The following is a 15,609-nucleotide window of genomic DNA, read 5'->3' on the forward strand; positions in this document are numbered from 1 at the left end:
ACTGCCTTAGGCTAGAAAGTCCCCGATCCATGAATTACTTACGTCTCGGGACAGCAGCACATGTGCTTATGCTGTTGTGCTACTATTCCGCAAACACCTGCTATTTGTCGCTATCAGGGATAGGATGCTGAGGGAGATGGATATTTGACTTGACTGTTAGGATCTTTCTCACATTTTATCGTGGAATCACTGTCTGAGCTTCGATTGCCCCTTGCTACCCACCAATGCGTGACCTCATCTGAACACCATTATGCCAAAAAGAGGGGAAACAATTCACAGTTAGAAATATTAAATTAGATTTCACATGTCACTCTCTGCTGCCTACCTAAATAACAGAAGCTTTGATTTTTGTTTCGCTGTGGTATAATTTCAAGGGTTTTTTTTTGTAATTCTTTCTAATCCAACTTCCTATGCCCCAGCCTCCCAACCCCGTCCCACCCGGTTCTCAACTCTTTCAAAGATCATTTTTCTTCTCAAATGGATTATTTCAAATACATGATAAACCTAATAGGAAAATCGGGTCACATTTTTTTCCATGAACATTGGGAAAAGCCAAAGACAAACAGGAAGATGCCAGACTGCTGTCCAGCACAGTACATCCATGTAAAAGGTCATGCAGAATTTAGCTGCTTAATTCCCCCACACACCAAGTTTTCTTAGTATATAAATAAAACCACTTTCCAGCTCAATGAACTGGCATAGATACGTGCCTTCTGCATATCGTTTCTAATTTGTTTTCACCCTATTTCTATACATTACAGTAAAGCTGATAAAAATATTTTAACACTGCATAATGCAGTATTTACAATATAAAATACAATTTCAGCCCACAACAAGCCAACATTTGTTTACACAAAAGATCAGAGCCATTTCACCACCCTCTCTCTCCTGCGTTCCCTGATATACCAATATAAAATCCAAGTATTTATTTAAATGAAGGGAAACAAATTTGGTTCAAGAGATTTCCATGATCTCATTATCTTCTCTTCCTTCTCCAAATCTAAATTATATTTCTCTAACCATAAAGTTGGGTTTTGTAATTATTTGGCTTTTATTCCTCATGTTTTCTCTTCCTCAATACAAAGCACTGCAGCTAGAACACCTCAAACAAGCTAAAACACATTTTGTTCTTCTTTAAATCTTGGCCTCATCAACATTTTGCAATAATGAGGTCTACAGGTTAACTTTGGAAAAAAATAACTTTTCATAGCATTAGCTGCGAATTTGCCATCCTTAAGATTCATTGGCTCTTTTTACCTGTATAATGTGACAAAATAAAAAAATCTTCAACTACGTTCTCTGCAATAATCATTATTTTGCAAACTTTCAACATATCTTGGTTTATTCATTGCTCCAAAAGAGAAATCTCCTTGGCCTTCATGACAGTTTTTTTTCCAAATTCTCTACTCATTATTATTACCTCACTAAAAGCCTGGTAATATTTTTTAGATGACACGAACAAACCATAGGCAAGTCTTTCAGGTTAAAGTATGCCATTTAATTTTCACAGTTGCTTTGTACTACAACCAGCTTGCAGTTACTCAGGCTATGTATTAATCATGTCCTAAGTATATCTTCAGCCAAATTAATTCCAGAAGCGCTGACAAGGGTAATAAAAGGCAGAAGCATAGCTGCATTTGTGTGGTTCTCTACCCAAATTAATGGGCTCTACACCTTACCAATTTTTAATCAATCTGCACAAACACCAAATTTTGTTCAAATTTCAAAGTTCTTCTGAAGTTTTCTGAGGCTGCAGGTATTTTAGGCTTTATAATACATAATTTTATCCTAAACTGACACCTCTATCACATCAGCCAAGCATTCTGCATTTATGGTTATTATTGGGTAAACACATAAATGTATTATATCTCATTATAATGGGTCTGAAATTCAAGTTTGTTTGGTTGGTTGGTTGGTTTTTTAAGGTTTGATACAAAGATGTCACATGCAACAGTCTGGCAAGTTAAGCAAACTATTTTTTTTTTAACTTTACAATTACTATATTGCAAAACAATCAAAAACACTTGAGGCAAATCAAGCAGACTGAAAGGATCTTTCTGAAAAAGACTTATTACATGAATAAAAATACAGCAGTAACAGTTAGCTGAATTCCAGACTCACTTCTGTAACTCTACAGTCTATTTCCAAACTTGTGAAAGTTGCAAAATGATACTTTGTACATGATACTTATCCCCCACTAAATATCTCTTCTTACCCCAATTCTCACCACACAAAGAATTACTGTAATTTAAGTAGTTACACTGCAAGGTTGTACTTTTTTAAATTTAAACTATTAGTTAACATGCAGTATAGGTCAATCTTTGAAACTGAATTGTTAGGATTGACTGATCTTTAAGAAAATAATGTAGATTATTCCAGACTGATAAATTAATGTTTATGATACAGGATGCATCTTTTCTTAAAATGCTCCCCCCCCCCCCCAATAATTCATCTATTAAGAAAGCCTAACATCACAAAGCATAAGCTGCTTCTAACAGCTGAGTAAGATGATCATGATTTTCCTCCCTGTGCCCAAAAGACAATAAAGGCTCCAAGTAGCATAACCTGAGTCACTCTACCAAAGATGGCTCTAAACCCAGTATCTTTTCCCTAGCAGCGGCGAAAAGGCAGTGGTGAAGGAAGGGTATTAGAACAGGCCAAGGATGTAGCTTTCTCCAGCTCCAGCAATTTGTAGATCAGGACTTTCTGATGTAGAAGGTTTTTTATTACTTTAAAATATATATATTTAATAACTCTCTAAACTTTTTCTTCTGTAGATCCACCCAAATGTTTTTGAACCCTATCAACTTTTAACATCCATATCAAGCCAAAATTCCACGTTCCACTTACGCATCATGCAGCTTTTTTATTTTTTTTCAGATCCTGCATCACCAATGCCCCTAGTGTATATTAAAAGAAAAAGAGTAATCAAGCAGTTTCTACTCTTCCACTCCACATCATTCACAGTTTTATAATCCTACAAGCTATCTTTCCTTATCAATTTATTGTCCAGGAAAGAGGAGAGATGTTAATTCTCTGTATTTACAGGCAGCAGAGAGGGAGAGGCCCTTAAGCTACAGCAATATGACAACACAGGAAAAAAAACTGAAACAAGTTACCCCACAGAAGTAAAGATACCTAAGTTTCAGGATGCAGCTTGAAGGAATAGTTCCTCACAGACAGAAAATTGCGGGCCTAACCATTTAAAAGACCACAAAGCAGTTTACAGAGAACCCTCACCCCCCCCCCCCAACATTTTCATTGCAAAATTAAAGGCTGATATGATTAGATTTTAGTGGAACTGCTTGATTAAACCTGGCAGCTTCAGAGACTGCACAGTCAGATTCTGATGATACTCAACAAGGGAGCAGAACCACAAGGAAATTAAAATGAGAGTCTCTTCACCTCCATGGTATACGTTCCAAGCACTAAATGATTAATTACGGGTGGGGACTTTCATTATTTGCCAAAAATGAATTTGAGACCTGCAAATTCATTTGCAAGTTCATGTCACACTCAGAAGCTATGGTCACAAAGAAAATAAAGAACAAAACCCAGATCCAGTACTTCTAAAACGTTATGCTGTTTAAGCAAGATGGACAATATAAGGAATTTACGTACGAAGGAGAGGAAGATATATCCAATTACACCCTAAAAATCCATCAACCCAAGTAAAGCAACACAAGCTTTTTGCAGCAAGGGCAATTTCTTATAAAGTGTACTGGTACAGCACCACACAGAACAGGGCTCTAATCCGATTGGAACTGCCAGGCACTAATGTAATACACACACAAAAAAAAGATTATCGAAAGCTGATTAAAAGCCATCCAGACATTACAATCGAAGAGCAGGGATTAAATAAAAGACATGATTTAAAAGAGGGCTAAGAAATTTCTTGACATTATTAATGGTGTCTATGAACTTTTATGCAAAATCTTGAGGGAGAAAAAAATATATACCATAGAACTGAAAGCAATCTGTTACCCTTAAGTTTTTGTATATTACCCAAATTATGCTACAATTAAGTGAAAGTATTTCAGGCTGGTCAGGGAGCACTGGCAGTTGCTAGGCAGCATCTGTTCCTGTCAAAGATGCTTCTCTCCTTTTGCAATAGAGAGCCTCAGCCAGGAATACTGCCACCAATGGATTATTACAAGGCAGCTTACTGCCATCACATGGCATCTGCAAAGTGCTCAAACTGCTGCCTAGCAACACCGCCTCTTTCTACTGAGTCATACCATCACTATGAAAATATTCATGTAAAAAAAGAAGCAGATGCCTGAGAAGAAAGGTGATCATTCACCACCAAGGTGAATTATTGCTAACATCCTTCCCCTCCCCTCCAAGATAAAAATAGAGATTAGGCACAAAAATGATGAGCTATTTAAAAGTTTTGCACAACCTGGTGACAAGAGGTAGAATTGGAAAAAACAGACCAAGAGCCCACAGCATTGTCCACTTTCTCAGCTCTATTAGGGAACGAATTTTGAGCTTCTAGTTTTGCAGGCACCAATTCTAGAGTTACTCATGCCCTTCCTGCAAACCTACTATCAATCCCATTCCCACAGCTATCAGCTCAGGCAACTTCCACTCGCAGAGGAGTACAGAAGTCCTTCGCCTATGCATCATTCTCTGGATGTGGAAAGCAGATGTGGCAGGTTTTTTTCTCCACTTTAAGTGGAGATGAAGGCTGCCTCAGGGCTTCTGAAGCCTTTGCCCCCTTCCAGTACCTAACCTGCACAGAGAAGGAACAACACTAACCACGCCACACTCTTCGGTAAGGAGCGTGCAGCTGCTCGGAGCTGTTGGGCTCTACAGACTGAAAAGGCTACACTTTTCCTGTTGAACACCTGGAGACAAATAAGACAACAGTCAGATTTTGACTCCTCCAAAGGATGCAGATTCCACCATCTCTCCAGGCAACTTATTCCAGTGCTTTACCACACGCACTGTGAAAATGCATTTCCCTGACTGTAATTTTCCATCACTGCTCCCTCTCCTTCCACTGTGCAACTCTGAGAAGTATTAGAGCTGCACAGCGACTCTCTTCTCCCTAACTCCCTATCAAATAGCTGAAGACACCAACTAGACTCCCTCTCAAGTCTTCTCTGCTCCAGGCTGCACCACTGTAGGCTGTGCAGCCCCTCCTCACCCATCACGTGCTCCAGCCTCCTCACCATTTAAGCAGCTGAACTCTACAGTTTGCCAACCCCCTCGTACTGTGAGATACAATAGTCTAGGTACGGTCTCACGGGTGCCAAAGGAGGTAATCATCACTGCCCTCAACCTCCTGGCTATATGCTAATGCCCCTCGGTGCACAGCTAGCAACGAGAGCACCGCTGACCCAGGTTCACACGTGCAAAAATACAGGTATCCCACAACGTTTTATATTCTCTCCCATTTCACACTGACTGCATTGTAAGACCTGGACTTGAAGTCCCATTGCCTATCTGCTTAATAAATTCACAATATGCTGAAGTTACCTTGGCATTTATGATCACTTCTCTCATTTCCCGTCAAAAGGGGGATGGGAAGAATATGGCAGATTTATAAGACTGTATTTGTCTGTACCTCAGCTTCTGCATCTTGGCTAAAAACTCCAGATTTGCTCATACTTCACCCTACATTGGCTGGCACAGAAGAACTTTTCGTGGAGACCCAAATATAGCTGACAAGACTTCTAAAAAACCTTTCAACTCTCACATAGCAGCTTTGACTTTTTGGGTCAACTATTTGCTACTAAAACACCACAAAATGAAATATCCACTGGATATAATTGGAGATGCTTTCCTCATGAGGTCTTAAAAGTTCCTTCTTCTAATCTCAAGCAAACATACATTATTCAATGCTATCAACATCATCTGAAACATTGGTAAAATCCTCTCCTTGACTTATTGCACCCCCACCCAGGTGGAAAAAAGAAAAATCACTACTTTTTTTAGTAATAGAAGAAAAATATTGTCTTGAGCTGGTGACCTGAACTGTTGTCACTCCAGAATTTAAAAAAAAAAAAAAAAAAAAGCAAATATCCAAGGTCAGAAGCTGCAGTTTTTGGTCTTGCTGTCACAAAGAAAGTTAAGAAAAAGAAGCCAATTCTCCACCTCTGCTTCCCCAGAGACAAAAAAGAAGCTGTTTCTGCAAGACCTCTTTCTTCAAAAGAAATGCTCCTTGGGGGAAAACCCCCGGACCATAAAAATAACCAAATACTACTAAGAAAAAGAAAAACCCTACAGCAGAGCAACTTTGTCCGTAATTCCGATCAGCTCGGCGTACTCGGAAAGGCTGAAACAAAACAGCAAGCGGTCAGAACGGATAGCTGCAACTTACAGTGCACATGACAGAGCGATGAGGCAGGACTAGTGACAGCAACAGAACGAGCCGCTCCGAGCAGAGGCTTAGCTGTGTGGTCAGCACAGAGCAGGCCCCAGCTCACAGAGCTCTAGCCCTGCTGTGTCTCAGGTCAGCTCTGCTCAATACTGAGAAATTAAGCAGTCGTCGTGAGTGCAACAGCCAAGCAATACAGTCTTTAAACCAAAACACACATAAGTAGGTGAATCGCTACTCGCTCTTTTCATGGAAGGCCAGGTACACGGGTAGCACGCGATCCCACTTCCTATAAGCATGTATACGCAAACAACAGAGCAAAACAATCTCACAGAAATGTTGATCCTGTTTTACCAAGTGCAGTGAAACCTGACTGCTGCCTGTTTGGCTTATCAAGAATTTAGTTACTGACCATTCACAGCTCAAGAGCACTTAGGAAAAAAAGAAAAACAAAGAAACAAAGTTCAACACCCAACTTTCAATAAACTTTGTTTTAAAATAATCCTTATATTTTTGGATTATCTACCCCAAGCTGGCTGACACTTTCTCACTCGTGCACACACTCTCTCTCCATATATACCAACTTACATATATGGGAACACAAGCACAGGTGAAGTGGGCAACTTTACACTGCCATTTCCATAGCCATTTTTCTCTACAAAGAACAAACATCAGCACTTCAGGAACATCTGCCCTCCCAGATCCAAACCCAGTTACTGGAGACATACCTACCAGTTCCCTGCAGGGACTACTTAACACTGTCTTTGCTATTCTCCCATATAGGATCTCTGCTATATTTACAACTTGTTAGGGTAGAACACACATTCCAGCAAGACAAAGGGCTTTATACAACCCAACACAAAAATAGGTCAGTAAAAAGTTATATATTGTCTTCAGTTGGCTCCTGTTTAATTACACATTCTTCCAGGTTTCTCTGACAATTACGCAAGGGTTCATTCACCAAGACCGGAAACCTGAAAGGGTAGATAAACTAAATTAACAGCTGGCACAAACAGCTCCTTCTAAACATATTTATAGGGAGGAGAGAGTCCCCTGCTGTTCACATATACAGAAACAAGAGATTTCTCCAATAGTAAGCCATCTGCCAAAGCACCCTTCACTGAACTTTAGCATGCCGAGTATTCAAGGACAATACTAGAAGCCTTTACGTTTAAAACAAATCAAAACAGGAAGAACACCCCCACTCACCCCAACCGCCAACACTGAAGCATGTTTAAGCCACGAGCTTCCCAAAGCTGTATTTAGACAGACCTTTGTTTCACAGAGTAACGCAGAGAGCAGTGACCCACTTTTCACCACCACTTGTCGTAGGCTTCAGGCTTAATATCCAGAAAGAGTCAAGAGAAGGGAAGAAGTGCGGAAGCTGGACAAGAGGGAAGTCTTACTTTTATAAGCAGTAACCACCTCACAACTATACTGCAAGGCACTGGGTCTGCTCAGACCCACAGGCATCAGCCTCCCTAATCCTCCAGTAAGTTTCAACTAAAGACTCTTTGTTTGGACAAACACTGAAACATGTCTATGAGGAAAGAATTATAGCCACATAAAGCTCAAAGGATGCTTTCAGGATCTCACCAGAAGTTGGTCACAGTTCGTTTTGACCTCTGAGAACTTTAATGGCTATTTCATCTCTCTACCTTGAGATTCAGTGAGCATACAGATTTTGATGCAGAACATGAAAAAATAAGATGCAGTGATATTAAGGCTGATTCATAAGTTAAAAAAAAAAAAAAGTAAGATTATCATCAGTTGCAACTGGTTTTGAACCAAGATCTTACTGGGTGCTTCCTTTAGCTTCTTCCTCATTGAATATCACAGCTGAGAAGACAATAAAAGATACTAAACTTAATCCAAGTACACAAAAATTTCTTTAAAGCATTACAGATTCTGAAACAACGTCCTCTAAGGGCTGAATATCTTTCAGTGACTTTCCAACCTAAGGTCAATGTTTTCACATCCATATCTGAACAGAGCTCCCATTTCTCAAAAGAGCAATCTATTAAATGCGCATGACCACCGGTGAGACTAACTGCTGGAGGTCATCAGGCATTTACAGCCCTTCCATAGAAGAACTATGCTCTAAATCACTGTTTAACATATTAAGTAGAAAAGCTAGTGTACTTCTATGTCACAGTGCATATGAAGAGGGAAAAAATACTCTTCCTCATTCCCACTGATCCCCTTATGGTGTGCTTTTAAATGCCACCGAGTATGTGCTAAAGAATTTTCTAGAAGAACACAGGTTCTGGCAATAGCTCTCCTATATTTCCCTAGTGTTTATCTTGGGCTCATAAGATGTCTCCGGTTTTCTAAATATAGGATTATTGAATAGAAAGGCTTTGTTTGCAAGATACTGCGACTCAAGTCCAGCTGAGCTACGCCACTGACTGTAGAAAGGGAAGAACTAACAAATGAGACATTCAGAAGGATTAATAGAAACATCACCTTTGCTCTCTTCCTCCAACACCAAACTGCAAATCACAACCCACACCACCCCCTTTCCCCCCACCAGTTTGCCATGTCTTACATCCTTCAAAAGAGAAACCCACTTCCAATTTTCCCCACTCATTTCACTCTGAAGAACCTTGCTTCCTGTCCCACAGGCTCGGCAACAAATTTAATCCCAGGCATGCAAACAAGAAACACCACACAAGCACCTAAATTTTCCAAGGACAACTAGGAGCATTTAAGGCATATTGGCATACACCCCATTTTCAACTGTAATTAATACCTGCTGCATTAAAAAAAAGCAAAAGCAATTGTTCCTTGAATAACTGTGAAAAGCCTACTTTCCTACAAATGGATGTTCGTGCTCCCACTCGCTCCTTTTCATCCCATGACAAACCCAACGCAGTTCCACCAGACCTTTAGTCCTGCTCTCCCCCGGCACGTTTCCTCGCCTTCCTGCCTACAGAGCACCCTCCGGTACACCCCCGCGCTCACATCAACGCCTTCCCCCTTCACGCCAGCCAGCAAGGAAACAGCAAAGTCGTACTAGGGAAAGTTCTGATAGATCCTTATTATCCACTCTGCTCAGCAAGTCTGCCTACCGGCATTTCTATCCACCGGAGCACTGATTCTTTCTTCTCTACCCAGGCAGCAATTTTCATGAAAATTGTAGGGAATACATGCTTTAGACTGCCAACTCACATTATAAAACATGGTTCACTACTGGTGAGAGGCATTGTTAGGTGAGGACAGAAAGCCTCAAGGACACTGAAGGATTTCCACCCCTAGGAAATCAAGCTAAAAATAAAAGCCATTTTGCATTGTGGATAGGGCTGATGGGGAAAGAAATCGCTTTCTCATCATCCCCATGGGGAACCCAGTTGAAATCATGAAGATCTTAACTCAATACATAATACGGCATAACTATGAATAAACGGAGAACAAGTTCTCTTAAAAATCTCAAAGGATCAAGAGTAAAAAGCCTTATTCCAATACTACCACTTCTTACTCTAAGATCACTCCTCATACAAACCACTTTACAAACTTCTAAACATGGATACCTAGCTTCTTGCCTTTGCACGCAATTTGAAAAGCTGTTTCTCAGCTTCACCCTTCTGTATTTAGGAACCTTTGGCTAATTTCTACTGTAAATATGTTTGTGGACAATTGATACCTGCATGACCTTGAACAAGTAATATCCTATAGATTAATTCTCATCCAGTTCCTCAGATAAGGTATTCACAAGAGTAACCACACTCTTACGGTTACTCTTTTTCTACGATAAATGAGCCCAAACGTATTAAACTCTGCTCATAAAATTATGCCTAATCTCCAAGTCATCTCAGTAACAGTGGAAATTAAATTTACACTACACAAACTAGAACTACCTACTACTCTGAGACGTCACTAAACTTTCCTATCCATACTGGAAGTCTCTAATCAGATACATCTTAGGAGATGCTCTTTTCCAGAGACATTTCAAAGCGCAATTCATTCCTCATTCAGTCAAACAACGCATATATATTCCCTCAGTTACCTCTGACTGACCAATTCCTCTGTTCATTAAGGTTAAAAATGTGCCTTTGAGGGCAAGAGAGTGAATAGCATTAAGAATTACTCCAGCGCACAGATCACCTAGCCTCCCTGACTAACGAGCACACCCCCAAGTATTACCACCACCTCCCAACACAGTGTTGCGTAGAAGTTTCATAAGTGCATCCCTCCATACGGATTTGGTCCCAAAACAGATCACTGAAGAATATCCTTAGTCACCCTCCCTCCTGCTGCCAGACAATTATAGTTCCTGGTGGTAAAGTAAGAGAGAGAAGATAAAGTATTCTAATATACATCCTGTAATGCAGAACCAAATTTATATTGCTTTCAGGATTATTGAATAGAGAGTTTTTCCTAATTTTGGGGAGGGAATTTTTTCCATCTCTCTGAAACTTTCCATTTTAAACATGTAGTTTAAAACTTCTTCAGTGATATGGAGATACAGCAATATCCATCAGCTCAAAGCATTCCTTCATTTATCAGCTGCCTTCTATATAAATGTTAGAACATTAAAAGTCTTAGGGAAGGAACATTTTGTAAGTTTTGCAGACCTGTTTTTCCCAACATAAATACGAATTGTGAAATATGCAAGCCAACATTTAGTGGGGAGGGAGGAAACGGAAACAAAAAAAGAGGCTGCAATACAGAAGAACTAGGACATTAAGAAGTTGCATCCTTTCCTAGTAGGAGCAAGGGAAGAATTAGTTATGTGCATTTGTGCTTATGGATTTACTTCTCATTGCTTTATTTAAAACGAACTTATCTTCGTTTTCACCACTTAATTGAAAGCATTTATAAACACAGATTTCAACACAAGAATTCTTTGAATAAATTAAAGACAAGTGCTGTTCGTGCAGGTTGTCCTTCTTCCTCCTTGACTTACACGTATTTAATACGGTCAGCCATGGAACACGCAGGACTGACTACACACAAAAAACAACTGTGTCTTGAGAACCACCTAAATGTGCTCCTGGCACTACAGAAACAAAGCAGCAGAAACTGACAGCCTAATGAAGTACATAATCAGCTCACACACATCTGCCAAATCTTAATTGGCAGTTATTCGCTAAAGAGTTCTTCCTTTCTTTCCCCTGCTTAGTTTTTTCTTTTTAATCTTCCTTATTATTTAATACTGGCTTTTGAAGCACATCACTTTAATAACTATTCCCTTAAAAACAGAAATTGATTTGAAAAAATATTAACACACTAGAGAGTTAGAAAGTTGGTGTTTTTTCAATAATCGGTTGGGAAATCTCACTATTTGTTTTTACAACTGGTCATCTTAAGTTGTGCCCATGGAAAAACTGCTTGCCTTTCGGCAGCAAGTCTGAAGTTTTCAAAGCATAGTTAGGAGTAGAGGCAGTGAATATAAGTACTTTCAAATAGAACAGAAAGGTCTTACTCACAACAGACAGTAGATAGTATCTAAGAAACACAATCAAGGAGGAATTTCAGTGTAGTTAGGTTTTTTTTTCCCCCTCCCCTTTTTAAATCCTGAGCAATCTTTTAATACCTAATACCTTTGCTGCAAAAGTGTACAAAGACTTGTGTGTGACTCAGGCATTACAGCAGAGTTCTACAACCATAAGCACCGAAAACTTCCTAAAATTGCAGCTGAACAGGCAAAGAGAACTTCAGAACTGCCAGAAAGTCACCGATGCTCATGTCAGTAAATTTAACACATGCCCTTCCAGCCAAGAGTCTGTGCACCTGTAAAGGGGTACCAGCAAGTGGGTGAGAACTTCTGAAAAGCCAACAGATCTTTGAAAGCCAATGAAGACTATAAGGTATTATTGTGGAAGAACGGTTTCTGTATATTCTAACCTCTCAGCCAAATTATCTAGATTAAAAGATGACACACCACAGTTTACATCAGAGAGAACAGCATCTGCATTAACTACTGCATATCACTTCCATCCTGCCTAACACATCGGAATGGGCAGGCAGGCCTGGATGCCCAGAGAGACCTTCTCATCTCACCAGAAATCTAGCTGGTTGTGCTACTGAGCTAATTGGATTTTTTTTTCCCCATCCAAATTTCATTCCATAAGGATATGAAGTCTATTGCCTTAATCCAAGAGCACATCAAAAACTTTTCCTGGGATGACAGCAGCAGCAAACAAGCTGGGTTTCTTTGGCTTGATAGTGGTTGAAATAAAAACAAACTACTAAAGCCTGAGATAGAACTTCACACCAGCAACTCATGCCAAGAAAATTCTTTTTTGCACATATAAGAGATATAGGATAACTTACATCATCAAAATATTTTTGTTGTTGTTGTCTGGCAAGTGCAACTCCTAACATTAGTAAACTTTACCAATGTTTACACCTTCCACAGCCTAGTTTCTCCAAAATGCATGAAGATAACCAGTGAAGCAAGCAAATGACACATCTATTGGAGAAAAACTGGTACTTCTCTCACCAGATGTTGTAACTAAACTCCAGACATAAGTGACACTTTTCACCCATCCTCCTTATCTGCAAGATTAACAACCAGTTTTGGTTAGGGCAAGAGTAATTAGCGCTACTCAGCAATAAAAGATCTTGCTCAAGGAGCACCAAAATTCTTAAGAGTTACCTATCACCTCAGACCTACCTACATATGCACGGTCTGAAAAAAGAAAGTTATCACCAGAGCAATATTTCCAAAACTATATTGAAATAGCACTTGTTTTCATTCACTGCTCTCCCTTCTAGCTGCCTTTTCCAGACTTGTTTACAATGGAGATTGAATGGAGATTTCCTTTCTTCTCCCTAAACAAAATCAGTGCACCTATTTTTCAATTAAGACAGTGAGTACATTTGCTTATTTGAGAACATGATCCAAATACTGTAAAAAATATCTGAATATCAAACCTGTAATATTGGTATTTCACAGCAAAGAAAAAAGTCACAGTACACAACAAAACAAGGATAACTAGAAGATTAATTTTTTTCTTTTCTTGAAAGCTTTACATATATAGCAACTACACAGTAAGTTTAATACTAGGACAACAAAGGCGGTCTTTTACCAACAGTCAACATAAGAGCAACTGTCTGATACTTGTATTCTCTGAACATCCGCATGAGATAGAACAGAACTTCTTCATTTTATGTGCTCTCAGTGACCAACAAGCAGGAACAATATTATAAGTAAAAACTTTCTTGTGCTGTTTTATGACATTTGTGTCTACTGCTGTACAACTACAGGTTCTCACTTAACAAGAACATTCAACTGCAGGGGTTTGTTTTAAACAGAACTGCATTCCTTATTTCTTATGAAGATCTGTGGAGCTCATACTAAGCAAAATATTAGCTGCACAAAGTGACAAATTAACAGAAATTATTCTGTTATGCTTTATTGCTTATTGACTACATCCCTCAAATTTGTTCCAAAAATTAGGGGCATTCTAACTGCTCACAATTCAACAGTCAAAATGTCACTTTAGCAATACCAGTTAACAGCTCTTTGTAGCAGACTTGGTTACATTTTTTAAATATTTGCAGAAATCAATCAGTTACTGAACTTAAAAACCATACGTACAATTAATAACTCTATTAAAGATTCTTGGTTAAGTAATCAGGGTAGATATCACCTACTTGTATGCATTCTATTACAAATATTAACTGTTTAATAATAAATACATCTGAGGTTAAATGAAGTCTGTGTCTTTCTTTTATTATGCACTATATTTCTACTCTTATCAGATATTACTTTGTACACTTATGGCCCTGAAAATAAAAAAAAATACTGAACCATCATTGATGGCCTTTCAAATTATAAGACACACATGACTATTTAAGATTACAGTAGAACCTGATTTACCATAAACAAAGCAAAAACAACATTATGCATTTACATAAATATGCAAATCGTTTTCAATTAATGCGACGCAGCGCCAACACTGTAACTCCGGACTATTAACACTAAGTGCTGTTACAGTCCAGAAACAGCCCTCCCTTTCCAAGCCGCTAACCCCGGCTCAGTCCAAAGCCCGGTTTTATTATGCATCTCTGTTGCATGCTGATTCTCTTTCCTGGAAGGAAGGACCATCGCTCAGAACAGGTGCATCACCGACGCCCCCTAATGACATAGCAACATAATCATCCCCTTTCTCCAAACTCCATATAAACAAGATCATCGCAAACCACAGATTAAAACAGAGAGAAAAAGGAATTGCACGCATAAGTAGATTAAGGGCTAAGCGACTCGTTTGCTGATTATTGCTGCAATCAGAACCCCTAAGTGGGCCCTGAAAGCCTACTTCTTTCTTGCCGCCCGCCGCTTCACCACGGAAAACTCGTGGAATGACCCAAACACACGCACGCAAATGGCACCAGATGCCAGGCTCCGCGGGCGGCGGCGGCCGGCATCGGAAGGCACGGGGGACCCGGCCGCGCAGCCGGGAACCGCCGCCCCCCAGCCCGCGCGCGGAGCGGGGTCCGAGGCAGCGGAGGCGCTCCGCGAGGCCCCCCCCCCCCGCCTCTACCTGCCGGGCAGCGCCGCCGGGAGCCCGCGGAGGCGACCATCGCCGCCCCCGCGCCCGCCACGCAGCGGCGGCCCCGCGCGCCCCCCGCCCAACCGTCACCTGGGGGGGGAGGGAGGGGAGGCAGGCCGCCCCCCCCCGGCCCTCCGCTGCGGAGGGGGCAGCCCGCCACCCGCTGCGGAGAGGCGCCGGGGCGGGGGGAGGGAGCCCCCCCCCGCGGGGAGGATGGCGATGAGGGTGGTGGGGGCAGCTCGCAGCACCTACCCACGCCGTATTTCTCCTCCTCGGTCGGACTCCACATGCTGCTGTTGCGGCGGCAGCCGGCCACGGCCGCGGTCTCCCCCTGGCAGAGCGAGGCGGCGAGCGCCGCGCATGGAGCGGGGGCGGCTTCTCCTCCTCCCCCTCAGCGGGGGCGCTGCTCCGCGGCCGCCGCGCCGGCCGCCCCCGCCTCACGCTCCGGCCGGGGCCGCGCCGAGAGGGTCCTCTGCGCGCTGCCCGGCGGGGGCGGGGGGAGCTCGGCCCCCCCCTCCCTCCCGCCCGCCCGCGCAGCCGGCAACGGCCGCCGGCTCCCTCAGCGCGAGGCTGCGCGCGCGGCCCAACGGCTCCCCGCACCGCGGCCCCCCCCGGCTCCGAGGGGGCTCCCGCCCTGCCGGCGCGGCGGCCCCGCACAGCTCGGCGGCTCCCGGCCTCCTCGCCGCTGCCGTCGCCGCTCCTGCCGCCGTCGCCACCGCCGAAGGACTCGCGCTGCCGCGCCCCCCCCACCCGTTAAGCCTGGCGCGCATGCGCGGGCCGCGC

General features: G+C 41.9%; 1 protein-coding gene across 2 annotated transcripts in view; it reads right to left on the reverse strand.

Moving 5' to 3' along the window:
- Positions 1–15,314, reverse strand: part of DOCK3 (dedicator of cytokinesis 3) — a 211,020-nt gene extending 195,706 nt beyond the window's left edge. For both annotated transcript variants that reach the window (XM_026106615.2, XM_026106614.2), the window contains exon 1: positions 15,079–15,314. In XM_026106615.2, the coding sequence (XP_025962400.2) occupies positions 15,079–15,115 (37 nt within the window). In that variant the 5' untranslated portion in view covers positions 15,116–15,314. The remainder of the gene's footprint in view (positions 1–15,078) is intronic.
- Between the last annotated feature and the right edge of the window lie 295 nt (positions 15,315–15,609).

The sequence above is a fragment of the Dromaius novaehollandiae genome, chromosome 12, assembly GCF_036370855.1.
Source record: "Dromaius novaehollandiae isolate bDroNov1 chromosome 12, bDroNov1.hap1, whole genome shotgun sequence".
NCBI lineage: Eukaryota > Metazoa > Chordata > Aves > Casuariiformes > Dromaiidae > Dromaius > Dromaius novaehollandiae.